Here is a 27,993-nt window from a genome sequence, read left to right as displayed (position 1 = left end):
CCCGCTCCCGCGCGACCCCGGGGACTCGGCGGCCCGGCCTGCGCCGCGCGGCCCGGCATGGGGCCCCGCTCCGCGCTGCGCCGCCGCCTGGCCCCGGGCGCCGTCTCCGCCGCGAGGGTCTGAGCGCTGCCGCCCTGGAGGGGCACGGCCAGGTGAGTGACCTTGGCAGGGCCGGTGTAGCTCGGCCCCCGCGACGCGCAGGTGAGGAGCCCCGCCGCGGTGCTCCCCTGCAAGCCTGGCCCGAGCCACGGGCTCGTGGCCGCGCCGCCCGGCCGTGCTCTGCGCTCACCTCGGCCCGGGGCCCGCGGCCAGGCCTCCAGGGACCGGGCCGAGCGCGGGGCTTCTCGCCTCCGTCAGGTTCACGTAGCTGCGCCGAGCGCCCACTGTGTGTCCGACGCGGGGCCGCGGAGGCCTCCGAGAAGCGGCGCGAGCTCCAGAGCTCACGGGTTATTAAGAGGGGGAGGGGGGGCAGGCGCCAGCGAGAAGACCAAAGTGATTTTAGGTGCAGATAAGCGCTCCGGTGATGTAATGGAGGGGGCGGGGGTGGCGGTCAGGCAGGGTCTGCTGTAAAACGTGACTTTGAAGCTACGACCTGAAGGTTGGAAAGGAGCCAGCTCTGTAAGTAGGGGAAGGGTGTCTCTGGAAGAGGGAAAAGTAAATGCGGCAGAGTCCGGAGGCAGCGAAGTACTGTTAAGGAACAGAAAGGGGGAGGGGAGCATCCAAGGGCATAATGGAGGTTTCAACTTTATCGCAGCAGGAGGAGGAAACGGTTGAAAAGTTTTGATGAGTTTGAGGTCTTGAAAAGCTCACCTTCCTCCGGCCTCTGTGGACAGCGTCTTTATGATAAGAGGCCAGCAAGTCAGGCGGGGGCCGGTCCTCGTTCTGCCCGCCTAGCTGTGTCTCCTAGAAGAAATTAGCCTCTCTGAACCTCAGTGTCTTCATCCGTGAAAGGGGGGTGTTGTCCTGCATGTCGTTCATGGGAGAGAAAGTGAGAGACCGGTGCATGGAGGCCACTGACTGAGGAGGTCTACCAGAGCAGTTTGAAGTGCTAGGACCTACCTCAGAGGGTAGTTGAGGGTTTATGTGTTAGAGCAGTCAAAGCAGTGCCTGGCACAGAAGAAGTCCCCTCTAAATGCTAGTGATGGCCATTAGCACAGAATCGCTGTAGAGGAGCAATGATGCAGGCTTGGAATAGGGGGATGGTGGCAGAGATGGTAAGAAGTGGCTTAATTTCTCTTATTGAAGGAGAATTAGAGATAGATGAGGGGTGGTCTCTGCTTTTGTGGAACTGGTGGTTCATTGTGGGAGATGGTTTCGTAAACAGATAATCACCATGAGCTGCAGTGAAAGCATCATTGGTGTTTAGCCAGTTTTTGATTTCCTTTTGTTTTTCTTTGTTTTGTCACACAACGTTGTTCTTAACGACTGTTTCTTGGTGGGTGTTCCTCAGGGCTTGCTCCTGCAATCATGTGAATTGATTTCCTGGTTAAAATCAACAACCCTTGGCTCCACTCATTGGCCTTGTTGTCCATCCACTTTGCTTCCTCCTTCTTGTCCCCTTTCCCTGGCTATATTTGAATCCCGTACAGTTTGCACTGGCTGCTTCAGGAGAAGAATAGCACAGGAAATGTTTTGGGACCCTGTCAACTCAGGAGTGATTGAGGTTCCAGGCTTTTCTTGCTCTAGCATCAGACTTCTGCATGTTGTTCACGTGAGGAGCCCAGCCGCATCTGAGACCAATGGTTAGAGAGGACTGTGAGAACAGCTTGAAGTTTCAGTTTATTTTCTGGGCATTGTTTTGATGTGCATCTCTTAGTAAGACAAGAGCCACTTCCCAGAATTCTAAGGCCAGAGACTTTTCTGGCACCCTTGGGGAATGTTAATAAAGTATTTGTCCCAAAACTTTTTATAAATGACTTTTTGCATCGTAAAGCAGTGTGCACCATGCAGCATTTTTCTCCAGCACCCCTTTAGGTTTAAATTGGGCATCTGTTAAATCTTAGTGAAAATTATTTTAAAAGCAGATCCAAGGAAAAAAGCCTGAAAAGTTGTTTAGAAATATCCACAGAAAATCATTCATGTAGCAACCGTAAACCCTCTAGTCTTAGCAAAAAGAGAAGTGCTTTGAGCAAACCATCCTATGGTGTGTACCTTCCCTCTGAGTTCTGGCGTCACAGGAAGCTGAGCTGGACTTTGGCTGAGGACTGGAGCAAGTTCCTGCCCACCAACTCCTCTGTTTTGCCACCTGGGTCCAGTTCCAGCTTTGACAAGACCCCTAACAGCTCGTAGGGACCTCTGTGGTTCTTCCTTACAGGTCTGCAGATGAATGATTCAGAATTGCTTTTGAGAGTGAGAAAGCATTGAACTAAACTAATAAACTAAGCGCTCTTTTTGCATGGTCATTAGGTGGGATTTCCTTGTTTGTCGGGCGTGGTACAGGGCTCTGGAGCCCATAAGCACGTTTGGTCCACTTGGCAGCCCAGTGGGGCAGGAGGGTGTGAAGTGACAATTATTTATTTGACATTTTCTTCCCCAAAGCATTACATGCATATAGTAAAAAAATAAAATAAATATTTTTTCAAGCGGTACACAGTCAAAGCGAATCTCTCTTAACTCTAGCCACTAATTCTCCTTCCCAGAGGACATCCTTGTGTTTGCCTTCTTGCATTTCTTTCCAGAGATAATCTGTGCAAATAGAAACTGAAATGTCTCTCCATCCCCCTTTATTTTTCCCCTGGTAGCACCCTCTACAACCATCCGACATCTTGCTTTTCCACTTCACTGTATATCAAAGGTCATTTCATCCCTCATTGTTTTGATGTTGTATAGTATTTCAATTGTGTGGATGTGCCATAGTTGGTTTACATTTTTTGGTCCTTTATTATTACAAACAAGGCTGCAGTGAATCTTGGTATACTTTGTGACCATGTATAAGATATATACCTAGAAATGGAATGACTGGGCCCAAGGGTATATGCGTTCTAAAGTTTGGTAGACATTGCCAAACTGCCTTCCAGCTAACTTTTTTTTTTTTAAGTGAGCTCTATGCCCAACATGGGGCTTGAACTCACAAACCCTAGATCGAGAGTTACATACTCTATTGACTGAGCTGGCCAGTTAACTTTTTTGAAAGCTGAGTAAAGGAGGCACTCAAAGAGGTGGCTCTGAAATTTGCCTCCGGGTTGCCCAATCTGTGAGTGGCAAGGCAGGAACCAGAACCAGGCTCTGTCTCCAGGCCTAGCTCCAACCCGCCTCTCTCTGGCGGAGGTCCCCAGGCCCTCAATACGCCTCAACAGCCCTGTCTCTCCTCTTCTGACCCTACCACTCTACCGCCCCCCCCCCCCGCCCCCCAGTTCAGTGGCCTCCCCCTGCAAACCCTCTTTAGTAATTTTTTTTTTTTAGATTTTATTTATTCATGGAGCGGGGTGCAGGTGGAGAGGCAGAGACATAGACAGAGGGGAAGCAGGCTTCTTGCCAGGAACCCGATGTGGGACTGGATCCTGGATCCCAGGATTATGCCCTGAGCCGAAGGCGGACGTTCAACCACTGAGCAACCCAGGCGTCCCAGTAATTAAGTTGACTATTTTCTGAAATCCTCACTTTGCAGGAATGCAGGGATGGCCACAGCCTCTCCAGGGCGCCTACTTTTCACCTCAGTTTGACAATGCCATTCATGAATCTCAGAACAACATTCCTAAATATATATATATATATTTTGGTGAGAGCAGAGGTGAGCAAGAGGGAAGTAGATCAGTCATATAACTACTCTACAGTTCATAATGAGAATTTGAAATGTTAAGAGTTTCCTCATTTAAATTGGGCATATAAATTAAGGTGGCCCAACTTCTGGAAATGCTATTTTAGACTTTAGCAAGTGAGTGTTAACAGGAAGAGACTATTGTCATTCTGGCAGTGACCATCACCTTACTGTGACAAGGAAGGGGCCTGTACCGCCCCTCCCGCCCACCTGAGGAGCTAGGTGGGTCCTTGGCTTACAAAGGTGGTGGCGACCTTCAGCTGTAACACTCCATGGGGCCTCCTCGACCTTGTCTTTTCTCCATCTCCACCAGTTTAACTCTGGTTTGTTCTGTGACAGCAGAAGGTACACGAAGAATCTTTTACCATGGCTCATATACCTCTCAGCTCAGCAGAGATGCAGCTGGGGGCATGGGAGTGGTCTGGGGGCCTTGTGGGCTTGACCTCCCTCTTCTGACCAGTTCCTCCCAAAGCCCAAGGCCGCTGGGTGGCTGCCCTCTCCCTGGCCCACCCTGTTGTGGTGTCACCTTTCCCCTCTTGCTCCTGCCCCCTTCCCCACTAGAAAGCTTTCTAAAACACCCACGACCTTTATGTCTTTCCCCTGCTTTAAACTTCCTGTGACTCCTGGTGGCTCTTCAGAAGTACCCAGGCTTCCTTGCCTGGCCTCTAGGCCCCATGGGATCTGACCCTGCAGTTGTCAGGGCTCAACTCCCTCTCTGGAACCCCCCTGCCCCCCCACCCATGCACCCTGTGTTCTGTCACACTGAATGGCTGTCCTTGCAGGACCCATTCACTCACTGCTCTTGTGTCTGTCTCGACCCCCAGAAAGCAGGAGCCTGATCATGTCTGTGTTTACATATTTAGCACCCTCGGGCCTGGGCCCCCAAAGCGCTGATTGGGCCAATGTGTGAGTGCACAGGCTGGCCAAGTTGTCCGGGAGCAGAGCCATGCATCTTTCTCCTAGAGAAGTGCTGAGAGGGGAGGGACAGCCAGAGAAGTTCCTGGATCTGGTGACAGTGCTTAGTCCCATCCCGGCTTGAGGCCCCATTTTGGATTCTCTCCTACCTCTCGGTCCTTTTAATCAAAGTTTTTTGGGCCAAAAGAATTTGTAGCCAACAACCCCACAAGGGAAAATGTCATCAGTTAAGAGCTGGCTGGCCCAGGTTTTTGGGGCAGGTGGCATGCCAGGTTGAGTGTCTGGAGTGCTGCCACTGCCGCAAGCGATTTAGGCCCAATAACACCATCCCATTGCCCATAGTCTCATATGAGCGGCACCTCCCTGGGCCAGGGGTCCCCTGGTTTGGAGTCAGATCTGCCCCCAAGGCCTCGGATGGTGATTCCTCCTGCTTTAGGTAATCAGGGAGACAGCAGCCTATGGCCACTGCCAACCCACCCTGGGCAGCAGGGACATGTCAGCCATGTGTCTGTTTCTTTAGAAACTTCCTCAACATGTAGGGCTGCACAGGCGTGAAGATGGCAAAAGGAAAGCTAGAACTTAGGGATCCCAATTCATGAGTTCTCTTTAAAGTAGTTACCCTGGCGATGGTGTCACTGGAGAATTGATGTGCCAGCCAGGAAGATTTGGCCCGGAGCAGAATCATGCAGCTCAGCTGTTCACAGGCCTTCACCTGACAACCTTTGACTGTTTCCAAAAATCAAAGACAGATTTACTACTGCTGGGGACATTGAAAATGAAGTGGGATCATTTTTTTTTTTTTAATTCACCTTTGTCCCTTTGATCAAAGGTGAGAGGTTAGAATAACCATCCAGTGGTCCAGCGCTTGTGGCAACATGATCCTTGGGACCACTGGTTTAAAAAAGCAGCTTCAACCAACCCCATCACTTTGAAAATTGACCTCATAAGAGTATCAGATGCACCAGCGTCCTTTTGGAGTGATGAGGACAAGCCAGAGGGCTATTTTAAGGGTAATTGCAGTATCTATCATTTAGGGAGCATTTCTGTCAGGGCCTTACTTACAGGGTCACTGATCTATGCACAGCCCTGGGTAGCCACCCCAGCCCCACTTTTCAGATGAAGAAACTTAAGCTACTCAGCTAGTGCAGAGTGCAGAGCCAGGACTTGAACCTAAATCTGTTTCTTCCAAAGCTGGGGCTCTTTCTTTCGCTGTTTCTTATTGAAGACAAAGCAAATGACCAAGGGATTCCAGTTGAGCTCTTGAGAGAAAACTAAGGTCACTCCATTTAGGTTTGAGATGAAGGTACTTGGAGGTGAATATGCTAGACTTGACTTTTAGGAGGCTCTGAGCCTCAGGTGGGATGAAGCGCAGTGGCTAAGTGTGAATGTCCGGCAGTCAGGGTAATAGCCGGTGGCCGGGGCGCTGGGACAGGAGGTGTGTCTGCGTGGTGGCTGTGCAGATTGAAGGCAGGGCAGAGTGGGCCAGATGGCTTTGGGTGGACCAGGATTCCACACCATTTACTGTACCCACATTTCCCTTTATTTCAGATGTTTTCAAGTCTGCAAACATTACTGAGCACCTACTAGGTACAAGGTATGTTGAGGGTGCTTGGGGGAGGAGATGTGGGGTACAGGGGTGAATGAATCACTGTATAGTTGCTCCCCTTAGGAGAAACTTGCATAATGGGGGAGGCATGAGGATGACACAGTGTTCCAAGTAGCACAGTGACCTGCCCAGTAAAGACTAAGCATGAGGGCCCCCTGACTCTGCTAGGGGCATCAGGTAAAGCTTCTTGGATACTTAGTGTGGGCTCTGAAGATCAAGTTACATGTTGGGGGGATCCCTGGGTGGCTCAGCGGTTTCGTGCCTGCCTTTGGCCCAGGGCACGATCCTGGAGTCCCGGGATCGAGTCCTGCATCGGGCTCCCGGCGTGGAGCCTGCTTCTCCCTCTGCCTGTCTTTGCCTCTCTCTCTCTCTATGTCTATCATAAATAAAAATAAATCTTTTAAAAAAAAAGTTACATGTTGGGCCGAGAAGTGAGGAAGATGTTCTTGGCAGAGGTGCTGAGGGGGGTCTGCTGTACTTTCTGGCAAAGTAGGACACCCTGGCCCATGGGCTCCTGAAAGGAGAGTCCAGGTGCCAGGGTTTTGTCCCCTGCTCCTGGCCTTCCCACCAAGAGTTCTGAGTTGGCCTGTCTCCCCAGTTGTGGCACTGCCTGCCCAGGCTCTAGTCCCCCCTGAGGCCCAGAAGATACTAGGCGTGGCGCTCTTCCTCCTGTAATGACAGCACACCCTGCCTTGCTTGTAATTTTGGCCACCAGACCAGGTCTTAGAGTGAAGGATTGTGGGGTGGGGACTGGAGGAGTACTGCCACCTGGTGGTCTGGCTCTGGAGGAGGCCTGGCCTTCCCTGAGCTCTCAAGTGAGTCAGAGGGCATCTGCCTACCTTCCTGTTCTCAGAGCACCAGGCCCAAATTTACCTAGAGAAACATGGTCGTTTCTGCTGCCGGAGGAAAGCGAGGAGGGATCCTCCCTTCTCTGTTGCATGCTGGTTCCTCCCCAGCCAAGAAGTGTCAGGCAGCCCTTCTGAGGCATGGGGGAGATGGTTTAGGGTCCCCCACTGGCCCCTGTCCTAAAGAGATTGTCCTGGCCCAGGGGCAGAGGCCAGACCCCCTCTGAGTGCCCCTCCTCCCCGTTTCCCCTAGCAAAGAGTATGGGGCCCTCTCTGACACTTGCATTTGGGCTTCAGGAAAGAGGTGACTAACAGAATCAGCATGTGTTCTCCTTGCTCTGGACCCAGCCTGATATTGTTACCAGATGAGAACATGTCTTATTGGGTTTAACTTTGATGGCTGTGGGGACAGAACACTTTGAGTAACAGGCAGCCACACTGTGTCCTGAATAAACCCTGGACCCCCCTACCTTGTCCTGGCAAGCAAGGACTGGGGCTAGAGCTTGCCCTGGGGCTTAGGGAGAAGCGCTCCACTAGCACCCTCCCCTATGGACTATCTTCATCATGCTAGGGCGCTGGTTCCCCTGCAGAGTAGCCAGGAGATGGCTTCACATCCCAGCCTGCGCCCCCCTGCTGAAACCTGGCTGTAGGCATGAGGTTTTAGGCTCCAGCCTGGGCTTCCTCAGGCTAATGCTCTGTACTTTTTCTTCCTCTGGAGATGAACATCTGCAACAAGCCCTCCAACAAGACAGCACCTGAGAAGAGTGTGTGGACGGCGCCCGCGCAGGCCAGCAGGCCTTCCCCGGAGCTGCAGGGCCAGCGGTCCCGCCGGAATGGGTGGAGCTGGCCCCCTCACCCACTTCAGATTGTGGCTTGGCTGCTGTACCTCTTCTTTGCCGTGATTGGCTTTGGGGTCCTTGTTCCCCTCCTGCCTCATCACTGGGTGCCTGCTGGCTATGCTGTATCCTTGGGAAAGTGTGGGACTAGTACATGGAAGGATTGGGGCAGTGGACGGGGACGTGGCAGGAGCCTGAAGCCGTGCTCCAGAGCCTCAGAGAGTGTGGGTGGGCCCTTTCTCTGCCCGGGAGGACCAGCTGCCTGCCTGCCTGGCTTCCAACCCCTATCTGACCCCCCTCTGCCTGATGGGCCTAACGTACCTTGAAGCATTTAAAGCCCACCCAGCCAGGAACCTCATCAACTGAGGTACTGTAAGAGTGATCACAGAAGAGAGCCTTAAAGCTAATTATGTCCAGAGCTCAACAAGGGATAAATCAGAGTAATTATTCCATTTACAAAAGAAATTTTCACTTTTCTAAAAGAGTCACGGTAGGATTCTTTTACATAGTAAGTTTCCCAGTATATTTAAAGTGTGGTTTTATGTACAGTCAGATAATTATGTTGTACCCAGGACTGTTTAGGAACTCATTGGTTTTGTAAATCAGACCCTTAGGGTAAGGTTGAGTTGACAAGAGGAGGGACAAAGATGTCCTGGAGGCTCCTGGGAACAGTGACAAACACAAACTTGCTTTAGCCTAGTGGTGTGACTGCCTCAGCCTTGGCCACGACCTCCAGGGGCAGAGGACATGGTGACAAGGCTGAGAGATTGGGGTGCAGCAGGTGGCCATGTGCCCCTGTCCACAGGGTGCCCAGGAGAGTGTGCCCCGGTAGGTGGGCTTCATGAAAATGATTTCTTGGGCTTCTTGGGGGGAGGAGTGAGCTAAAGGAGGTTAGCAGGGATGGACTTGAAAGCTTTGGGCATAGCATCAGCAGCAGAGCTTGGTCACAGCTCAGCCGTCTCGGGGCCATACGGGACTGAGCAGCTTCCGCTAGCTCTCTGGTTCTCGGCCTCCTCTGTCTGACAGGAAGAGCCCTGCCTGCTTCCCAGAGGACAAGTAGCATGCAAGGGTGTGTGTGTGAGCTCCAGAACGTGGGAGCTAGAAGTGTGAGCATGCTGTCTCAGAAACCGCAGAGCCCTCGGCTGATGAATGACAAGGACAGGTGCGTGGAGGTTGTTCTCAGATACCAGTGATGGCACTGGGGGGCTTCCTGGTTCACTAGGGCCCAGGGCTAGTCATCAGCTCTGTCAATGGAAAACTGGACTGTCTCTGAGGTGACTAACAGGCCTTAGTCAGTGCTCTTAAGTACAATGCTTCATGAAACATTCCTCCCATGATCTGGAATGGGCACACCCTTCCCTCAGGATTACCTGCGTTTCTGCCACCAGCGTACCTAGGAAGCCAGATTAATAACCACATGGCTGGAATGAGTACGCTTAGTACAAATAATAGGTAAACCAGAGTAACTAGCATTTATTGAGCACATATATGTACTGGGTACTGTACCATCCCCTGTACGTGGACTATGGCATTCGAGCCTCATAATAATCTGTAAGGAAGGTGCTCACCCCACTTTACTAATGAGGAAATTGGGGCTTAGATTAAGTGAGTTCCTGGGGTCACAAAGCTGATACCCACTGAGGCCAGAAGGGCTGCTCAGGCAAGATGACTCTGAGACAGTGAGACAGTTTAGGGCTTTTGTCTTCTCCACGTTCATTGCTTTGGGCAGTGTGGAGGCTCACAGAGCCACACAGATTGGCACTCCCATTTCTAGGCCTGGATGCTTCTCCTTCCTTCCGTCAAAGCCACTTTCCTTCTGCAGGCTTCCTCAGGGCCCTTGAGGCACGAGGTAGGCTAATGGTGTATACCACATACCCACCTTGGGCCTGGAACCAGCCTGGGCCCTAGTGTTGCTAAGGGGAGTAAGACTGGGCCCTGGTCCTGGGTGTTTAGCCTCCAGCTGGAGGAAAGCCTTGTAGATTGGAGGTCGTCACATGGTAGGTGTGAGGGTGGGAGCCTTATAACAGAGTATGGGTGTAGGAGCAAGGCCGTCTGGACCAACATCACCACAGGCCCAGATGCACACCTGCTGTGTGCCCATCCTCTGTGGCCGCCTCTCTGGTGCCCTTGGCTCTGCCCCTTCATCACGTGTATCCCATCAGTCGGCAGGTACTGTCCATGTTACCTCCTAAATAGCCATCAGACTTGCCCCCATTTCTCCTCGCTGTCATCTGCCCCTCTGACCGAGATGACTTTTGTTTCCAGACAGGTCTTCCCACACACACTCTCACTTGGGCCAGTCCATCTGTGTCCATCTGTCTATCTGTGTCCCTGCAGCCAGAAGGCCCTTGCACAATCCGAATCTGATCAAGTTGCTCCCCAGCTTAATGTCCCGTAATGGCTTTTTCCCGCCTCAAGGAACGACATTCAGGATCTTCAGGGCTCTCCATGTTCTGGGTTCTGCCCATCTTCCCTGCCTCTTCTGTTCTTCCTTCTGATGTTCTGTTGTGACACCAGGAGTCCAGAACTGGTGGCCCACAGGCTTGTTGGGCCTACAGATTTTCTTTTCTTTTTTCTTTAAGGTAGGCTCTATTGCCTGTGTGTGGCTTGAATTCATGACCCCAAGATCAAGAGTTGCATGCCTTACCAACTGAGCCAGCCAGGCACCCCTCAGATTTTCTTTTTCTTTCCTTTTCTTTAGGTGAGATTTTCTTTTTCTTTTTCTTTTTCTTTTTTTTTTTTTTTTTATTTATTTATTTATGATAGTCACGGAGAGAGAGAGAGAGAGGCAGAGACATAGGCAGAGGGAGAAGCAGGCTCCATGCACTGGGAGCCCGATGTGGGATTCGATCCCGGGTCTCCAGGATCGCGCCCTGGGCCAAAGGCAGGCGCCAAACCGCTGCGCCACCCAGGGATCCCTGAGATTTTCTTTTTCAATTGGAGAACGATTAACACACAAAATGGACAAACATAAGTGTTCCCTTGGAAAGTGTGTTTTATTTTTTACTTAAAAAAATATTTATTCATGAGAATACAGAGAGAGAGAGAGAGAGAGAGGCAGAGACAGGCAGAAGGCGAAACAGGCTCTACGCAGGGAGCCCGACATGAGACTCGATCCCGGGACCCCAGGATCACGCCCTGGGCTGAAGGCAGTGCTAAACCGCTGAGCCACCAGGCTGCCCTACATTTATTTTATTTTATTTTATTTTATTTTATTTTATTTTATTTTATTTTATTTTATTTTATTTTATTTTATTTTATTTTATTTTATTTTATTTTATTTTATTTTATTTTATTTTATTTTATTTTATTTTATTTTATTTTATTTTATTTTATTTTATTTTATTTTATTTTATTTTATTTTATTTTATTTTATTTTATTTTATTTTATTTTATTTTATTTTATTTTATTTTATTTTATTTTATTTTATTTTATTTTATTTTATTTTATTTTATTTTATTTTATTTTATTTTATTTTATTTTATTTTATTTTATTTTATTTTATTTTATTTTTTTTTATTTTTTTTATTTTTTTTATTTTTTTTATTTTATTTTATTTTATTCTATTTTATTCTATTTTATTCTATTTTATTCTATTTTATTCTATTTTATTCTATTTTATTCTATTTTATTTTATTTTATTCTATTCTATTCTATTCTATTCTATTCTATTCTATTCTATTCTATTCTTTCATGATAGAGAGAGAGGCAGAGACACAGGAGGAGGGAGAAGCAGGCTCTACACAGGGAGCCCGATGTGGGACTCGATCCCGCATCCCTGATCACACCCTGGGCCGAAGGCAGGCACTCAACTGCTGAGCCACCCAGGTGTCCCTATTTTTTACTTTTTAAAAGACTTTATTTGAGAGAGAGAGTTGTGGGAGGGGGAGAGGGACAGTCGGACTCCCTGCTGATCGCAGAGTTTGATCCCAGGACTCTGAGATCATGACCTAAGCTGAAGGCAGATGCTTAAGCTGAAGGCAGGTGCCCCTGGCATGTGTTTTATTTTATTTTATTTTTCTGGCATGTGTTTTAATTTTTTTTTTATTTCTTGTCAACATTTAAAAAATGAGATCCCACATAAAAATCCAGATTTCTGGCTCCTTTTGAAAAGCCAGAATTTGGTGACATGTGCCCCTGTTCCTTCATGGCGGCAATAAGCTGAGCTGGAACCACACATCAGCCACCCCTCTGGCTGTGACGCTATTTGCTCCCAGTACCCAGCCAAGCGCCTCTTGTCTGTGGTACCTACCAGGTGACTATTATCTGTTCCTCTCAAAGTCTCAGCTGAGATGATACTTCTCACGGCAGCTTTCTGGATACCATCAGACTAGATGAGGTTACCCAGTTACTAACTCAGTTCCAGGGCGCCTGGGTGGCTCAGTTGGTTAAGCATCGCCTTCGGCTCAGATCATGATCCTGGGGTCCTGGGATGGAGCCACGCATTGGGCTTCCCACTCAGCAGGGAGTCTGCTTCTCCCTCTCCCTCTGCCCCTCCCCTAGCCTATTCTCCCTCTCAAGTAAATAAATAAAATCTCAAAAGCAAACTCAGTTAATCCCATGAACTTCCTTCACCATAATCAACCCATTATTTGATTAATATGCATATCTCCCACCGGACTGGAGGTTCCTTAGGGCTGGTGACCAAGTCTGTCTTTTTCCTGCCATCACTTCAGGGCCTGATGTAGAAAAGATCTCAGTGAACAGTTGAATGAATGAACCAGGGGGTGGGGGGCAGGAAGAAGAGTTGGAGCAGGCAGGAAGCTAAGTGTTTGCCCATATTCAGTGTGCATCTGGAGAGAGGCTGGAATGGTGAGGAATAGTGGTTGGAGATACCAGGCAGGTTTGACAGGATTGGAACAAAAGGGGCCTTGGCACTGAACTGAATAGTAAACTTTAGTTTGAGAGCTACTGAGAGCCACTTTAGAAAATTGAAGCAGGCAACTCTTTAGGTTTAAGCTATTCAAAGCTCACTTTGGGACCAAGTGAATGGCAGGCTCAAGAGCACACGGACACAAGGAACAGTGAGGAGACTACGGAATAACCCAGGAAAGAAGTGAAGGCCTGACCTGTACCAGGGCCGTAAGGACAGAGGTTGTGATGGACTGTAGGCCTCGAGTTCCTCTGTGGTACGCACCTTAGGCACAGCCTTACTCCTGCAGACATGTGAAAATGTGGCTGCTGGGAGGAGGAAAAAGAAGGAAAAAGGAGGTTGGGTAGCTGATGGATGGAACATGACTGATGGAGGGATGATGTCTGCCTGGTTAGTGGAAGGAAGGAAGGGAGGGAGGGAGGGTGGGTGGGAAGGGAAGGAAGGAAGGATGGATGGCGGGCAGGTGGATGGCTGCCTGTGTAGAATCTATTGGTGAATTTTTACAAATTTAGACTTGGCAGCAAGTTGTCCACAGACTCGTCCCCAGCACTTGGTCTACTCATTGAGCAGACAGGCCCTAGAAAATCTGTTTCAGCTCCAAGAGTTAGCCATGCTGCCCCTGGCCAGGCCCTGAGTATTCCAGTCACCTGAGAACCCTTAGCCCTAGGGCTCCAAGTAGCTGGACTCCAGTCAAGGAGGTAGTGAGTGTATGAGCCCCTGTCCACAGTGGTTCTCCATTCTCCATCTGGCCCAGCTGCTGAGAAAGCATGGCTGCTTCCCTCTCAGAGCTGACTTCCTGTGAAGGCAAGAGAAACAAACTTGGAACTTCTACTTTGGGTCCCTCAGCCTTAGAGGATAATCTCCTTCAGTTTCACTTCACCATTTAGAATCTGAAACTACATCAGATTCTGAGGTCAGCAGCCAGCACCTGTGCCGGCTGGTCTGGAGCAGCGAGGCCCAGAACCCTGCGGTTGGGCCCCGAGCAGTGGTAGGCAGTGGCCTGTGAGCCCGCTGCCAGACGGCTCCTCCCTCCATCTGGGGCATGGGTATGCTGAGGAGGTCTGACCAGGAAGCTCTCGTGGGGCTGGAGACAGGAGGTGGCACAGGCAGAGAGTCTCTGCATGGGGGAGTCCCATGGAGGGAGCCAGCTGTTGTCTGGCTCCAGAGGGGTGGGGAGGGGGGCTTCCAGCCGGCAGAGTGCAGAGTGAGTCTTTAACCTGCTGGGCCAGTGCATGGGCGCCATCTTTGCCGGCCACCTCGTGGTTCACCTGACCGCTGTCTCCATCGATCCAGCAGATGCCAACGTGCGGGACAAGAGCTACGCAGGGCCCCTGCCCATCTTCAACCGCAGCCAACATGCACATGTCATTGAAGACCTGCACTGCAACTTGTGCGACGTAGATGTGTGAGTGTGGGCTGAGGGTGTGTGGGTGTGGGGAGTACCCCAGGAAACTGCCAGCGGGCACTCAAGGTGGAGAGGGGCAGGCCCAGGGCTTTAGAGTTGTCCTGATGCCTCAGAACCCTCATGCTTTACACAGTCAAGAATCTTGATGGGAGTAACAGAGAATTGGGTGAAGGAGAAGGAGATTGGAGACAGAAGATGAGGACTGGCATTTCTAACCATTAAAGTAGGAAACAGAGGATCCCTGGGTGGTTCAGCGGTTTAGCACCTGCCTTCTGCCCAGGGTGTGATCCTGGGGTCCCGGGATCGAGTCCCATGTCGGGCTCCCTGCATGGAGCCTGCTTCTCCCTCTGCCTGTGTCTCTGCCTCTCTCTCTGTGTCTCTCATGAATAAATAAGTAAAGCCTTTAAAAAAAAATAATAAAGTAGGAAACATTTGGCACCACCGTGGGCTTTTGTAATGACTGCCAGTAACCCCGTCACCCCCACGCGTCACCCCCACGCCCCACCCCCGTCTCTCACAGGCATTCCCAGGTAGGGGCAGGGAGGGGAATTAATGCTTGAGTATTTATTATGTGCTAAGTGAACAAGCCTTATGAACAAGCCTGCAGGGTGGGCAGCATCTTTGTCACCTCCCAGAAGAGGAAGAGCCAGACGCTGCAGAAAGCTCAGAGGCCTGCCTGAGCTCCCATGGCTGTCGGGGTGTAGGGCCAGATTCACAGCCCAGCCTGTCTGGCCCCCGAGCCCATACTGTTATCCTCAGTTCCCATGAGGAATCTGAGGCCCGCAGAGGCCAAGTGACTTCCTCCAGATTACCCTGCTAGTGAGAAGGGCAGTCAGACTGTGCAGAGCCCATACCTCCTGGGTTGTTCTGGATTGTTCTGGATTGTCTCCCAGGGCCCCTTCCGACCTTCCTGGAATTTCCAGCCGCAGGCAGGGCATCAGGGATGGGGGTATGGTCCAAGGCTAGTTCCACATTTCTAATCTTGAGATCTAGCAGCCTGTTGAAGTGGGGGTGTCCACAGGATGGAGAAAGAGCCAATGGCGTTAAGGCACCAAGGAGTTTGGTGTCAGATGATCCTTTGCTTCACTGGGCACTGGTCAGCGCGTTGCTCTTTAGTGGATGTGTGGCAGTGGCTGCCTGCTCCGTTCTGTCCTGTGGAGGGGGTGCAGCTCACTCTTCCACACCTCTTTGGGCTTGCATTCCTAATGGGGCCTCCATCATCTGGCCCCCTGCAGTGAACTGCTCAGCCAGATGTCACCTTGCTCCTCTTCCTTTGGCTCCCTTTGGGCTAGCCCAGACAGACTGAGGTTTTCTGGAAGAATGCCAGTAAAATTCCCACAGACTGGTAAGGAAACAGGGACTCAAAAAAATGGAGAGGTCAGAAAAAGCAATGCAGGCCCTGGACCCAGTAGCCTCGTTCTCTTCTGCTCCCTGGTACCACACCTGCGTGTCTCCTGGCTCGCGCAGGGTCCTTGCCTGGAGAGGAAGCCCTGTTTGCATTTCCTACCGCCGGGAGGCCGGAGTGCAATCCCAAAGTGGGGAAGTGTAAGCCGCCCCGCCCCTCCCGCCTCTGGGTCGCGGCGCTTCAGGCGCGAGGCCTCCTATGGGTGCTCTGCTTCGCGGTGCCGCCAGAGGGCGTTCGCGCTCCCCGTCGCAACACGGCCCGCGGGCCTGAAGGGCCGGCCGTACCGGCACCGGCTGGAGGCGGGTCGGGCCCTGGCCCCTCCATCGCCCGCTCGGCTGCTCGCGGCCCGCGGCGAAGTGCGGCGAGAGCAGCCAACCGCGTGCGGCCCTTCCACCCCTTCCCGCAGGAGCGCGCGCTCCAAGCACTGCAGCGCCTGCAACAAGTGCGTGTGCGGGTTTGACCACCACTGCAAGTGGCTCAACAACTGCGTGGGCGAGAGGAACTACCGGTGAGAGCGGGACACGGGCTGCACCTTTGCCTGCGTTTGCACGGGTCTGAGTGTGAGCCAGGGACCCTGAGCCCGCATAGGGGGCGGGGCTGGGGTTCGGGCACTTGGGGGACCTGTTGCCATGCGTTCGCGCGTGTGTGCTGGTCTGAGCGTGATGCTCCTGATGGCTGCTGCCCAGGTAGGTTTGGGGCCTCCCTCCTGCTGGGGCAGCCACTCAAATTAATCTTTACCTTAAGCCATTGGGTGAGGCTCAAACCAAGCATGAGGAGCTGGGGCTGTGGGGTCAGAGACCTGGGTCCCCATCCCTCCCTTGGGCCCCTCTGAGTTCTGGGCCCTTACCCAGCTGGAGCACCTGGGTGCCGGCTGGGCCCAGGCTCTTTCTACACAGTGTGGCATCTGCCTTGCTGGGTGTCCTGCTTCTCGTGCTGGTGGCCACTTATGTCTTTGTGGAGTTCTTTGTCAACCCCATGCGGCTGCGCACCAATCATCACTTTGAAGGTTAGTTCCAGCTCCAGGCTCACGCCCGCCCGCCGACCCTGGGCCTGTTCTGGTCACAGTCCCAGATGAGGAGTCTGCTTTGCCTTGCAGTCCTGAAGAATCACACAGACGTGTGGTTCGTGTTCCTGCCCGCTGCCCCCGTGGAGACCCAGGCTCCTGCCATCCTGGCCCTGGCTGCCCTGCTTATCCTTCTGGGCCTGCTTTCCACAGCCCTGCTGGGCCACCTGTTCTGCTTCCACATTTATCTCAGTAAGTCCCCCCCCCTCCCCCGACACACTCACATACACCTACACCTGCCTTGCAGGGGACAGGGTCCCTAGGCCTCAGGGAGGTGCCAGTTGTACTGTAGAACTCTGAAGCCGTGCTCCTTCTCAGTACCGTCTTTGATGGTGGCCTGGTCTCGCTTCATGGATTAGTGTATTTGGGGACAGTGGTTTCAGCCTGGGGCTGGGCACCCTCCCTTACTTTCTGAACTCTAGGATCCCCTTTCCACTGCATTGAGCCCTCTCCTCACCCCCTCAGTGTGGCACAAGCTCACCACCTATGAGTACATCGTGCAGCATCGCCTGCCACAGGAGGCAAAGGGGGCCCACAGGGAGCTCGAGTCATGTCCTCCCAAGATGCGGCCCATTCAGGTATAGAAGTGGCCCAGAGGGCTAAGGGGGTGGGAGATGGGGCCTGGATGTGGGAGTGGTGGTGGGCTGTGTAGCAGGCATCAGTGATGAGACAGGGCAAAGGGAAGCAGGCTGGGAACTGCAGCTGGAGTAGAGGATGCCCAAGGCTATAGGAACAAGGCCAAGCCTATACTAAGCACAAATTGGCTTGCTCAAGTGTGGGCACAGCCAGAGGGAGCCCTGTGTTTCCCTGACCCCATGTACATGCCTTTCCAGGCTCCAAGCATGTGCTGGAGGGCATGGAATGTGGGAGCCTGAGAGTGGGCAGGTTGGGGCTGCAGAAGAGAAGGATGGATCAGCAAATGGGTCATGAGGATGTAGCCATCTGTTGTCTCCATTTGTGACCCTGAACCCTTATACCTATTATCATATCCTGTATATCATAATCCTTAGAAGAGCCTATGAGGCAGGTAATGTAACTGTGCCCATGTTGCAGATGAGCCTATTGAGGTCAGGAAGGGTTAAACAAACTGGATCTCGGAAGAGTTAAGGTCTTTACACTCTGAAGCAGGAACCCTCCAGGCCTGACCAGCCTATCCTCATTCCCACGCCCCGTGGCTGCCTGAGGTCAGCAGCTGGGGGTGGGGGTGGTCCAGTTCTTGGAGCCCCCAGGGACTGGGAAGGCAGGGGGCCCAGGCAGGCCTTGCTGGGAAGGCTGAGATCTGGATCCCACGTCCTCATGGCAACTGGACACAAACACAGGCTGGTGGGCGGGTTGAGAGAAGGCTTGGGACCCCGCTTCTCCTGTTCTCCCCGCTAGGGGTGGGCCTGGCTGCCAGGCCTGGGAGGCCTGGGTGAGTGGTGACTTGTGATGGCAGCACCCCCGCCCCCGCCGCCATGCTACCATGTACACAAATTGGAGCCTGGCTCTGAACCCATGTAAGTGGTGTGGCAGCCATCCTGGAAGTGGGCACCTCCATCCTCGCTTCACGGAGGTGTGGGCAGGAAACTTTCCCGGGCTTCATGGTCCGTGCCGTTGAGGCAGGGCTGGCCCTTCGATGCTTAGGCTAGAGGGCTCTAGGCCTTTGTCCTGTAGGCACTGCCTGCCTGCGCTTCTGAGTCAGCTGCGGAAGCAGCTAGGCCATTTCATGTCACCTGTATGTGACCTGAGGGAAGCCTCCCCAGGGGGAGGAGGGATGTGCTTGCCTCAGTGCACGAGGAGAGTGCTGCGGCCCAGAGGTGCCCTTTACTGTTCAGGAATGTGCACATTTTGAAGGTCTCTGTGAGTGGATCCTAGGGACAGCTGTGATGAGAGGAAGGGGGTTTGAGCGGGGAACCCCCTGGGATACCTTCAAACTTCTCCAGCTGGCGGGGGCCTGGCCGCTGTCTCATCGTGGTCCCTCAGGCTTCCTCTACTGCTGCTCCTCTCCCCCTCCACCCACCCTCCTTCGGGTACCAGGGTAGGCTTCGCCTCCTCCTGCTGGGCCCTGGAGGGGTGCTGAGTCCACATTGGGGAAGAGGAAAGATGTAGGGGGCAGGTTACCTTGAGGTCCTAGCTCTCATGACTGGCCTCTGACCGCTTCTTTTCCAAATTTCCTCTGCTGAGGCCGTCACCCTCACACCACTTCCCAAAGGGCTAGCCTGGGCTTTGGTTGGGCATGAGGCTTACCCTGAGCTTCAATTTCTGCATCTGTGCAGCCGGCCTGGGGCTGGCTGGGCTCTGTCCCCCAGATTTGCCAGGGCCCTGAAGGCAGCCTCCCCACCCCCACCCTGAGCAGGAATGCGGGAGGGGCCCCATTCTGGAGCCGTTGCCCCCAAACATAGGCTTGTTTTAGAGACGGCTTGCTGTTACAGTGTCATCTCTGCATTAGTCAGGACGCCTGGGTCTCCATGGAAACGACTGCTGAGCAGGCGACAGCTGTCCTGTGCCCTCCCCCACCCGGTGGGGGCGGGGTATCATTGTCCTGGCTCTGCCCTGTACCCTCCATACCCGGGTTGGCTTTTTACTAGCTTTTGTCTCATCTGCAGTCCTCATAGGCGTCCTGTGTGCTGGATGGCAGCCCAGGCCACTTCTGTGACCTCCTGGACTCAGGTTCCTTCACTTTCAGGGGTTGGGTGTGCCACTCCCAGTGTCGCTGTGGGGATCAGTGACTAGAGGAGACACAGAACTTGCCCATAAACCTGACCCCAGATGGGGCTGTGGTGCTGTTCTCCCCCCCCCCCGCTTCTTACTACCTCCTCTTTTGAGGTGGGGAGACCTCCCATCATCCCACCAGCCCTCATCACTCCCCTCCCTGGTAGCCGAGATTGTGGCTGGTACCCTAAGGGCTCAGCTCCCGCCCAGTCATGCACGCAGCCTCAGGTGCACACCCCAGCATATGAAAGGCTTGGCCGGTCTCCCAGCCAGAGAAAAAAATCAGTTCAGAGCCTGGGGCCTTGGGAGCGGAGAGGAGCAGGAAAGGATCGCTCTGAGAGCCTCTTCCCCACCCCCCACCTTGGCCAGAGCAGGCTGGGGGCCTTGGACCTATGAGGCTGGGGGCTTCCTGGAGGAGGAGTTTGACTAGATGAAGTAAGGAAGGTGGTGGGGATGGGGTAAGGTCCAGAAATGGGTATTTTAAGCCTTGGCCTACAGAGGGGTCTTCCCAGCACAGCTGGGAAGCTTAGAGGACAACCGTAGACCTTTGCAGCCAGACTTCCCACAGACGCCAGTGAGAAGTAGGTGTTGTGCACAGGATGGAGTATACAGGATGGGGTGGGCTCAGGCCCTAGAAGGCCTTGGATCCACACCTGGCCCCCCAGCCTCCCTGACCCCCACCTTCCCCAGGAGATGGAGTTCTACATGCGGACCTTCAGCCATGTGCGCCCAGAACCCTCTGGCCAGGCCAGGCCTGCCACAGTGAATGCCAAGTGAGTGCAACCTGGGCATGTGCCACCTGAACATCTCTCATTGGCATGGCAGGGACATCCCAGGTGGGAGAAGGGGGTAGGCCAAAGTACAGGTCTGGGTCCAGCTTGGTCTGCCCTTGAACAAATCAGTGCCCCTTTCTATGTGCTAGGAAGGGAGGCATATTCAGGACCTCTAGTGGGGTGGGATTTGAGGAAACAATGGGCATCCAGTGATTACCCTTTCACTCCCCCCTCAGTCTTTCCCAGTTCTTTGCTACCCGAGGCCAAGGGGAACCCCCACCTCCCTCCTCCTCAGAGACACGTGCTCTGCCCCCCCGGATCCGACCCCAGGTAAGGGGGACTGGGCTGGGCTCCTTGCCCAGGAAGAAGGGGATGGGAAAGAAGCCCCTACCCTGCCTTAGTCCTCTGCTTCTTTGGGCGATGTGGAGTCTAGGGAAGGGGTACTCAGGCTCCCCCCTCTCTCTGCAGAAAAAGAGGAAGCGGCGAGTGTATAAGGTGCCAGCCTCTGGGACCTTGGAACCAGAATCGCCGTTGCCCAGGCTGCCGGGTGAGCGTCCCTTCCAAACCGGATCCTGAGCTCTGAGGGAAAGACAGGTAGGGCCCCGAGAGTGTCACAGCCCCCCAGTTTCACATTTTCCTCCGTCCCCGCAGGGCCCGGGGCTCCGGGCCCCCGCTCCAGCTCGCTGTCTGATTCCGCGGGCTCCAGCCCAGTGCACGCCGCTGGGCCTGCAGGCGCCTACCACTCGGCGTCAGCCGAGTCCATGGACGAGATTCCAGTGGCGCAGACGCGCCTGGGCAGCGCCGCTCTGGCCGCCCCGGTGGGTAGGGGCCGGGAGCCGGGGCTGGCCCTGCAGCTGCGTGCGCCTGCCGTGTTCGTGAGCCCGAGCAGCGGGGAGCCCCGGGTGCGGGGAGGCCTGGAGGCGGGCCTGGCTTAGCGCGGTGGAGAGGCAGGAGGGCCAGGGAGGAGCGGCCAGCCCCGTTCTCTATGCAACACCCCCACCGTCGCTGCACCGAGTGCACTTTAGGGGCCCCTACGGTCGGCGGGATGGGTCCCCTTCCTCCGCAACTCAGCAATACCCGCCCCACCGGCCATGATGCTCCAATAAAGTCTTTTTTATGCTTTTGTGGATTAAGTGCATACTTTCTTAATGGACCGTTGTCAGTTGGGGGGCGGTGCTCGTACTTTGAGTCGCCATCCAGATTACCATATGGACAGGTCCACATGGGCGGAAGGCGCTCAGGTTGTGAAAGGGCTTTGGAGTGCTGCCTGGAGGTGGTGGTTTTTCTTGAAGATAGGCTTTATACCTGAGAGAAAGCAGGCTTTGGGATCTGGAGGCCGCAGCGGGAGCAGAGACCGCGAGGCCAACACGGAGCGGAACGGGACGCGGATGCCAGGGGTCCTGGAGCTTTTTTTCCTGCAGCTGGGATGGCAGTTGGTGCCCCAGGATTTGGGGGCTGGGCTCGTGATTCGCTCATTGTTCCCTCTTGTTGCCAGCGCTCCGAGTTGTGGCCGGGGATGCCACACGTTAATTGGAGAGCTGTGGTCTGGGGAAGGGACCTCATTCCGCTCCCGCCCCGCCGCCCCTCCCCGCAGCCCGCTCCAGGTCCCAAACAGCCTTAGGTTGCTGCTCTGGGAAGCTTCGTCTCCCCTGTGGAGGTGGGGGCCTGTTTTGAACTTTGGGCGAAGCCCGGGTTGAGGCTGTCTTCCCATTAGGGGGTCATCTGAGGACGTCCAGAGCTGCAGAGGGCCGGTCTCCCCCAGCGTGGAGGCCGCAGAGCTGCCCTGAGAGCTGCGGGAAAAGGCTATAGCGGCAGCTCCGCCCCCACGGAGTGCGGAGGGGGCGGGGCCTAGTGGGTGGGGCCGGCGTGACCTTGGTCATTCTCCCACCGAGACAGCCCCGGGGGTGGGACTCCCCGTCTCTATGGAGACCGAGAAACAGGGGATAATACGGTGGAACCGCCCGGGCTGCAGTCCCGCCCCGGAGCCGGCAGGGAGCAGAGCTGTGGAGCCGCCCGGTCTCCCGCGTTCCTAGGTCCGTTCTTGCGTCCTTCTGTCCATCGAACACGAACTGCAGGAACAGCCACCAAGTAGAAGCAGGTAAGAGACCCGGGCGCCGATCACCCTAATCCGTATCCTGCACAATAAGCAAGGGGGTGGGGTGGGAGCGTCCTGGAAGGGGTTCCAACCCCAAATGGTACCGAGCCAGCTGAGCGGCCCTGCCCTGGGCCCCAGGCGTTCCTCCCCCACCTCCTTGCCCTGATTGATGACTCCAGCTGTCCCAGTGGGAGCCAGCGGGTGGCCCCAGTCTCTGGGCGTGGCTGCTCCCCATCCTTGGCCTGCAGACTCCTGGGACTACAGCCTGCGACCCGCCTCCACCTGATCAGTACCAAGAATCCTTCCCGCAGACAGGAGTGAGCACCGGATCCCGGATCCCACCAGTCACCTGGGACAAGCATCCGTAACCCGCAAGCTCCCCCAGACTTTACCCGTGGGCTGAGTCTCCATATCCCTGGTGGGAGGTCGCAGGGTAGAGAGAGGGAAGGGGAATGCCGAGCCGACTGGGATTATGGGGCCACGGAGCCGCTACATGTAGGGTCTGTAGGGGAACCCAGGCCCAGAAATTGCAACTTAGGGACGGATGGCCAATGGGAGAGGGTTTTTAGTGTTAAGGCCGGTGGTAAATATAAGGGGGTGTAGTTCGGTAGGGGCTGTGGTCACTGGAGGCCTTAGAATAAAAGGCAGAGGTAGAGGTTTGCTGAGGACATGACGGAGGGTGTGGTCAGGTGGCTGCCTTGGAGATGCAGGGTGTGCTCAGGGAGTCTCAACGTGCGGGTTCTGGAAGTGCAGGTCCCTGGACGTGGACACCTGAGGGGCTTCAGGGCAGGGTTGAGCACAAGGCCACAAGGCTGTGGGAATGTGAACAAGGGTGGGTGTGAGGATGTGATCAGAGGCTACAGGTGTAGGGAGGGGAGGGGAGTTGTGAAGCTCTGGTTATAACAGGGGCTCAGTAAGGGCAGTGGGCATGCGGAAGGGGGGGCTCCTAATCCCAAGGCTGGGGTGTGTGGATAGAGGCAGCTGCGGTGGAAAGCTGAAGGTGTGGTCAAGGAGGCCTCAGTGCAGGGCTATAGCTTTGGTCAGAGGACTGCAGAGGGACTGGGGGGTGGGGTGTAGGAGACACACTTCAGTGCAGGGCTGAGGGTATTAAGGTGGGTTTCTGTACAGGGCTGTTAGTATATGTGTGTGTGGGGGTGCTGAGGTAATGGTCCAGGCCCTCAGTCCCAGGGCTGGTTAAGGGTGTGGTCAGGGGAATAAGGCGGAGAATGTGGAGAGCCAGTGCTGAGTGCATTCAGCTGTGGGAGTGTGGACTGGTGTGAGTGCTCAGGGTGTGGCCAGAGGCTTCCATGGGAGACTGAAGGTGTAGATGCTGGGGAAGTGTGTGCCTCAAAGTAGGGTGTAGGTGTGAGGATTACAGGACCAATGCTGTAGTTCCAGTCGCCAGCATGCCTCCAGGGGCTCATAACTCCACAACCCCTACCCATGCTAGTCCCCAAATCACACTGGCTCCCCTGAAACTCTACAGACTGGGAGGTTACAGCTCCAGTGGATGGCAAGGGGCCAGGAGGCCACGGCTGTGCCCCAGGCACTGGGAGTGCTGGTGTGCCGCACCCGTGAGCCCAGTTCCTAGCCCAGCCCAGCCCAGCAGCACTGGGAGCTTCTCCCTGAGCCACCCTAACACCCTCCTGCCCTTAGCAACATTCTCCAAGCGGCACTACCCTCCCTTAGCAACTGTCTCCAGGCTTCACAAACTGTGGCCAGGCCAGCCCCAAACTCCTGCTCCCCTCATGTTTTTGTTTAACAGCAAATAATAACAAGGTCCTGGCTGGGCCAGCTGTACCCCTGCTTAAGGCATGCACCCCTGCTCATGCTTTGGCTCCTTTCTCAGCCTGGGCTGGGTCTTGCTAGGTCCTCACCACCCCAGTAGAGACCCTGTCCTCACCAAATACCTGCCCAACCAATAGCCTGGCCTGGCCTGACCTAGCCTAGAACTCCCAGGGAGGGGGGCCAGCTCTGCCACCCTCACTTCCACCAAGCAGGCCTTGTGCCAGGGCCAGACAAAGCCATGGTCCCAGCTGCTGCCCTCAGAGTCTTTCTGGACAGTGCCACTCTGTTCCTAGCCTGGTGTGGGCATTATGATTTCATCTTCTGAACTCCACTGTAAGCCAGGGCTGGCATTAAGTGATACCACCTTTCCTCTCAGGGCTCTGGGACCCAGGGACACAATGAGTGCTGGCCCCTCTCCCCAGGCAGCTCCATCTCCAACAGGGTTTATGGCCTAAGTGCCCGTAACTCAGACTTTGGTAGGTTTTGAGGTAGAGGAAGTGATGTTCTGTGCCTTGGGGAGGGAAGGGGCAGACTGGCTGGGAAGTGACTGAGGTGGGTCCCTCTTACAGGGTGGTATGGCAACGAGCACAGATGTGGCTGGGCTGGAAGAAAGCTTCCGCAAATTTGCCATCCATGGTGACCCCAAGGCCAGTGGGCAAGAGATGAATGGCAAGAACTGGGCCAAGCTATGCAAAGACTGCAAGGTGGCTGACGGAAAGGCCGTGACAGGGACGGATGTCGACATCGTCTTCTCCAAAGTCAAGTGAGCCCCAAGCAGTCCTTGCTTCTGATGTTCCCCGAAGGCGGGGAACTGGGGGGCTGGAACCAGGGAAGACATGGAGAAGGGGGAAAACTCATGGTGTTCACATACCTGGCAGGGGAAAATCGGCTCGAGTGATCAACTATGAGGAGTTCAAGAAGGCCCTAGAAGAGCTGGCAATGAAGCGATTCAAAGGGAAGAGTAAGGAGGAAGCCTTCGATGCTGTCTGCCAGCTGGTGGCAGGCAAGGAACCAGCAAATGTGGGCGTCACTGTAAGTACCCTGGCTGGTCTTAGGTGGCCACTGAGGGGGATACAGAGAATCACTGCTGGGGGTGGAGGGCTGGGCTCCCTAACCAGGTGTCTCTGGGGGAACAACTCTATCCTAACAGAAAGCAAAGACAGGAGGTGCTGTGGAACGGCTGACCGACACCAGCAAGTACACTGGCTCCCACAAGGAGCGCTTTGATGAGAGTGGCAAGGGCAAGGGCATCGCTGGACGTCAGGACATCCTGGATGACAGCGGCTATGTGAGTGCCTACAAGAATGCAGGCACCTATGATGCCAAGGTGAAGAAGTGAGGCCAGGAAGGCCCCCCAGTGTGGCTACACCCAGCAGAGGCTCAGGCCTGGGCCTAAAGGGCATGTGGAGCAAGAGAACCCTGTCCCCTCCCTGCTGGACCTGCCACCCAGAGCTTCCTGCCCACCCCCACGGGGCTAGCCCACCAGGCCTCTGACCCAGACTGCTCTGCGTCCCCTTTCCCTTCCTCTTTTCCTCCCTGACTTCTGGATGTCTGAGGAGAGTCTGTGCCTATAGCCTCACTGCCCCAACCTAGCCCTGGGCATGGCTAACCCCTACGTGCTTGCCTCATATTTAAGCTGCTGCTCTGGCCAAGTGCCTAATTCTTACCCTGACCTCAATAAAGACACATTTTGTATCAATATCGCCTGGTCATAATGGGGGTAATGACATTCATACCCTGCTGACCTCTGTGTTACCGCTTACTTGCATGTCACACTCTGCCGATCTTTCCACTGGTAACCCTGCCCAGAAAGAGACACACACCAGGCAGGCCCCTTCCATTAGCACAGAGCCAGAATGCCTGAGGATGCTCCTTAGGGAAATCTAATCTTTCTCCTCAGTCCTGACCCATAGTCTTAACATCACAGCTTGCCATCCTGCTATTAGAGCTCAGTGTTGGCCTCTCCAGGAAAGGAATGAGACAGCAGACTAGGCCTGGGCCAAGTGTTGCGTAGGGCCCAGTGCCAGGCCTCAGATCAGTGCCTGCTGACAGGTCCCCACCTTGTTGGGGCTACCAAGGTTAGTCATTGTGGGATCCAGCTCAAAAGATCAGAAAAATGCGAGACCAAGAAGAAACTCAGAGACTAGATAGTCCAACTCTCTGATTTTATATCTGAGGAAACTGAGGCCCAGAGTGAGGGGGCTTCTGCAGAACAGAGCCAAGAACCATGCCTCTTCTCCCAAGGCCAAAAATGGGGCTGGATGGCCACTGATAGAGCATAGCACCCAGCCTTTGGTGTGACCAGGGTGTCCAACAGTGAAGGGGCTTCTTCTCATTGATACCCCTCATATGTTCAACATCCCAGGTTGAGAGGAGGTAGGGGAAATCTCTGGTCCCTGAGGACTCCTGGAAGTTTCCAGATCAACCTTTTTTCTTCTCTGAGGCTCTAGGTGTTAGGCCATAGCTATTCCCAAGTCCAAGGCTTTGGGGCCAACTCTCCTTCCTTCCTAACAAGCAGGCTGGATGGGACTTAGGCCTACCCAGGACAGGGCAACTCCCCAGGGTGATAGAAAAGGCTTAACAGATACACACAAATACCTTTTTTCTGACCTGGATAAAATTGGCAAATCAGTACCCTTGCTAGCAAAGCCAGGTAGGCAAGGAAGAAAGGTTAGGTTTTGTGGGATGGAGCTATTAAAACTCTCTATATAGGGGTAGCCCGGGTGGCTCAGTGGTTTAGCGCCGCCTTCAACCTGGGGTGTGATCCTGGGGGGACCCAGGATCGAGTCCCACGTCGGGCTCCCTGCATGGAGCCTGCTTCTCCCTCTGCCTGTGTCTCTGCCTCTCTTTCTCTGCCTCTCATGAATAAATAAAATCTTAAAAAAAAAAAAAACCCAAAACAAACAAACAAAAAACTCTATATATTAAACTGGCAGGAAGACTACACCTGTCAGATTGCCCTTGCTCTTTCTTTTGGACACAGAACTTCCTGAGAATCCAGTTTCCATCCCAATTCTGTTTCCTTTTTTCTCCCAACAGTGCCAGGCATAGGGTTGAGGAATCCCTCTCCACTTACTTTCTACTTGCCACCAGAGCCTTCCCCATTCTATGTTGAGCCTGCTTAGCCCCACAGGGCAACAACTCTTTGGCCCTTTCTTTGACACTACCAATCCCTGCCCCTGCCCTCTGGACCAAGGGCCACGAAGGGGAATTAAGAAACACAGCTGACTTCCCCAGAAGGGGAGAGCAGCCCTGGAGAGGTGCCTGGCCTGGGGCAGGGCCAGCCACTTTCAGTGACAATAGAAAATAGGATGGAAGGTGACTAAGTCTGCTTTTCCTTAGAGGTACCCTAACTAGTTCTGGGTCTAGCATTATTAGATGTTCATAGGGCAAGGGAGGGAGAGCTGGGGTTGGAGAAAGAAGTTCATTATTTTTCCCTCAATGGTTTGCCCCCTAAGTTGGCCTGTGTACTGTGCTAGGACCTTGAAATATGACAACTTAGGGCTACGAGGCTACTGGCTAAGGCTACCCTACCTGTGCAAAGCTTACACTCTTTGAAGGCCTCTTAATGGGGCCAAGGCAGGCTTAGAAAAGTCAGGAGCGGGGCTGTTCCTACTATTTTCACAGAGCTCACTTGAGCTCCTACAGAGCCATGCAGCTCAAAGAAACTTAGTGCTCCTCTGTACATGCTTCTTTTGGGAACCCACATAAAATTCAGAGGTCTGTGGATTTTATTTATAACTTAGAAATGTGTGATCTTGGTTGTGATCTTCTTGTCTCATTATTTTGGCTATAGCTCTCCTTCCCTGCAGAGTACCTGGGTCAGGGGAGCAAATAAGTGTGTAATCTTTCCACCTGTCTCTTTCTCTGACAAGACCGACAAGACCCTGGAGATGAAGAGAAGCACAACATGGAGTTAGGTTGACAGTCCTTCGCCCCC

At 53.9% G+C, this 27,993-nt stretch overlaps 3 protein-coding genes and 1 long non-coding RNA gene across 23 annotated transcripts in view; 2 read left to right on the top strand and 2 right to left on the bottom strand.

Moving 5' to 3' along the window:
* The first annotated feature begins 5 nt into the window (after positions 1 to 5).
* On the top strand, positions 6 to 21,299 carry ZDHHC1 (zDHHC palmitoyltransferase 1). 10 transcript variants are annotated; one of them, XM_077887032.1, is made up of 13 exons: positions 9 to 152; positions 6,221 to 6,266; positions 7,842 to 8,084; positions 14,063 to 14,238; positions 15,706 to 15,783; positions 16,050 to 16,151; positions 16,540 to 16,649; positions 16,740 to 16,898; positions 17,172 to 17,284; positions 20,088 to 20,170; positions 20,407 to 20,500; positions 20,639 to 20,717; positions 20,822 to 21,299. In XM_077887032.1, the coding sequence occupies exons 3-13, from the start codon at positions 7,842 to 7,844 to the stop codon at positions 21,103 to 21,105; spliced, it is 1,521 nt and encodes a 506-aa protein (XP_077743158.1). In that variant the 5' UTR covers positions 9 to 152; positions 6,221 to 6,266; the 3' UTR covers positions 21,106 to 21,299. The 10 variants fall into 10 exon arrangements, with proteins under 10 accessions (XP_077743185.1, XP_077743158.1, XP_077743169.1 ...); XM_077887043.1 differs by having other exon boundaries at positions 11 to 152; positions 16,525 to 16,649; positions 20,796 to 21,299; XM_077887009.1 differs by having other exon boundaries at positions 12 to 152; positions 16,525 to 16,649.
* LOC144307373 (uncharacterized) lies at positions 12,444 to 15,866 on the bottom strand. Its single transcript, XR_013374263.1, has 2 exons — positions 15,093 to 15,866; positions 12,444 to 14,639 (listed from the first exon to the last, which is right to left on the bottom strand). It is a non-coding gene; the product is annotated as an uncharacterized LOC144307373 (long non-coding RNA).
* Positions 19,480 to 27,993, bottom strand: part of LRRC36 (leucine rich repeat containing 36) — a 55,587-nt gene continuing 47,073 nt past the window's right edge. For 7 of the 8 annotated variants that reach the window (XM_077886923.1, XM_077886944.1, XM_077886951.1 and 4 more), the window contains one exon: positions 24,551 to 27,940. In XM_077886923.1, coding sequence (XP_077743049.1) covers positions 27,876 to 27,940 — 65 coding nt within the window. In that variant the 3' untranslated portion in view covers positions 24,551 to 27,875. Of the gene's footprint in view, positions 22,306 to 24,550; positions 27,941 to 27,993 lie in introns of those variants that run through there. The other variant, XM_077886934.1, reaches the window with a different exon arrangement.
* Positions 22,065 to 25,752, top strand: TPPP3 (tubulin polymerization promoting protein family member 3). Of its 4 annotated transcripts, none has more exons than XM_077887100.1 (5): positions 22,065 to 22,268; positions 24,430 to 24,529; positions 24,623 to 24,816; positions 24,932 to 25,085; positions 25,204 to 25,752. In XM_077887100.1, the coding sequence occupies exons 3-5, from the start codon at positions 24,629 to 24,631 to the stop codon at positions 25,390 to 25,392; spliced, it is 531 nt and encodes a 176-aa protein (XP_077743226.1). In that variant the 5' UTR covers positions 22,065 to 22,268; positions 24,430 to 24,529; positions 24,623 to 24,628; the 3' UTR covers positions 25,393 to 25,752. The 4 variants fall into 4 exon arrangements, with proteins under 4 accessions (XP_077743226.1, XP_077743239.1, XP_077743218.1 ...); XM_077887113.1 differs by lacking the exon at positions 24,430 to 24,529 and adding an exon at positions 22,514 to 22,582; XM_077887092.1 differs by lacking the exon at positions 24,430 to 24,529 and having other exon boundaries at positions 22,072 to 22,268.

Source organism: Canis aureus, chromosome 3 (assembly GCF_053574225.1).
Source record: "Canis aureus isolate CA01 chromosome 3, VMU_Caureus_v.1.0, whole genome shotgun sequence".
NCBI classification, from domain to species: domain Eukaryota; kingdom Metazoa; phylum Chordata; class Mammalia; order Carnivora; family Canidae; genus Canis; species Canis aureus.
Note: the sequence above shows the minus strand (reverse complement) of the source record. Positions and strands in the feature narration are given on the sequence as shown.

Excerpts from the sequence above, each read along its gene's own strand:
- ZDHHC1 (XM_077887009.1), top strand. The coding sequence starts at position 7,842 with ATGAACATCTGCAACAAGCCCTCCAACAAGACAGCACCTGAGAAGAGT. Across the intron at positions 16,650-16,739 it reads CACCAATCATCACTTTGAAG|TCCTGAAGAATCACACAGAC; the intron begins GTTAGTTCCAGC and ends TTTGCCTTGCAG. Across the intron at positions 20,171-20,406 it reads CCTGCCACAGTGAATGCCAA|TCTTTCCCAGTTCTTTGCTA; the intron begins GTGAGTGCAACC and ends CTCCCCCCTCAG.
- TPPP3 (XM_077887100.1), top strand. The coding sequence starts at position 24,629 with ATGGCAACGAGCACAGATGTGGCTGGGCTGGAAGAAAGCTTCCGCAAA. Across the intron at positions 24,817-24,931 it reads ATCGTCTTCTCCAAAGTCAA|GGGAAAATCGGCTCGAGTGA; the intron begins GTGAGCCCCAAG and ends CATACCTGGCAG. Across the intron at positions 25,086-25,203 it reads CAGCAAATGTGGGCGTCACT|AAAGCAAAGACAGGAGGTGC; the intron begins GTAAGTACCCTG and ends CTATCCTAACAG.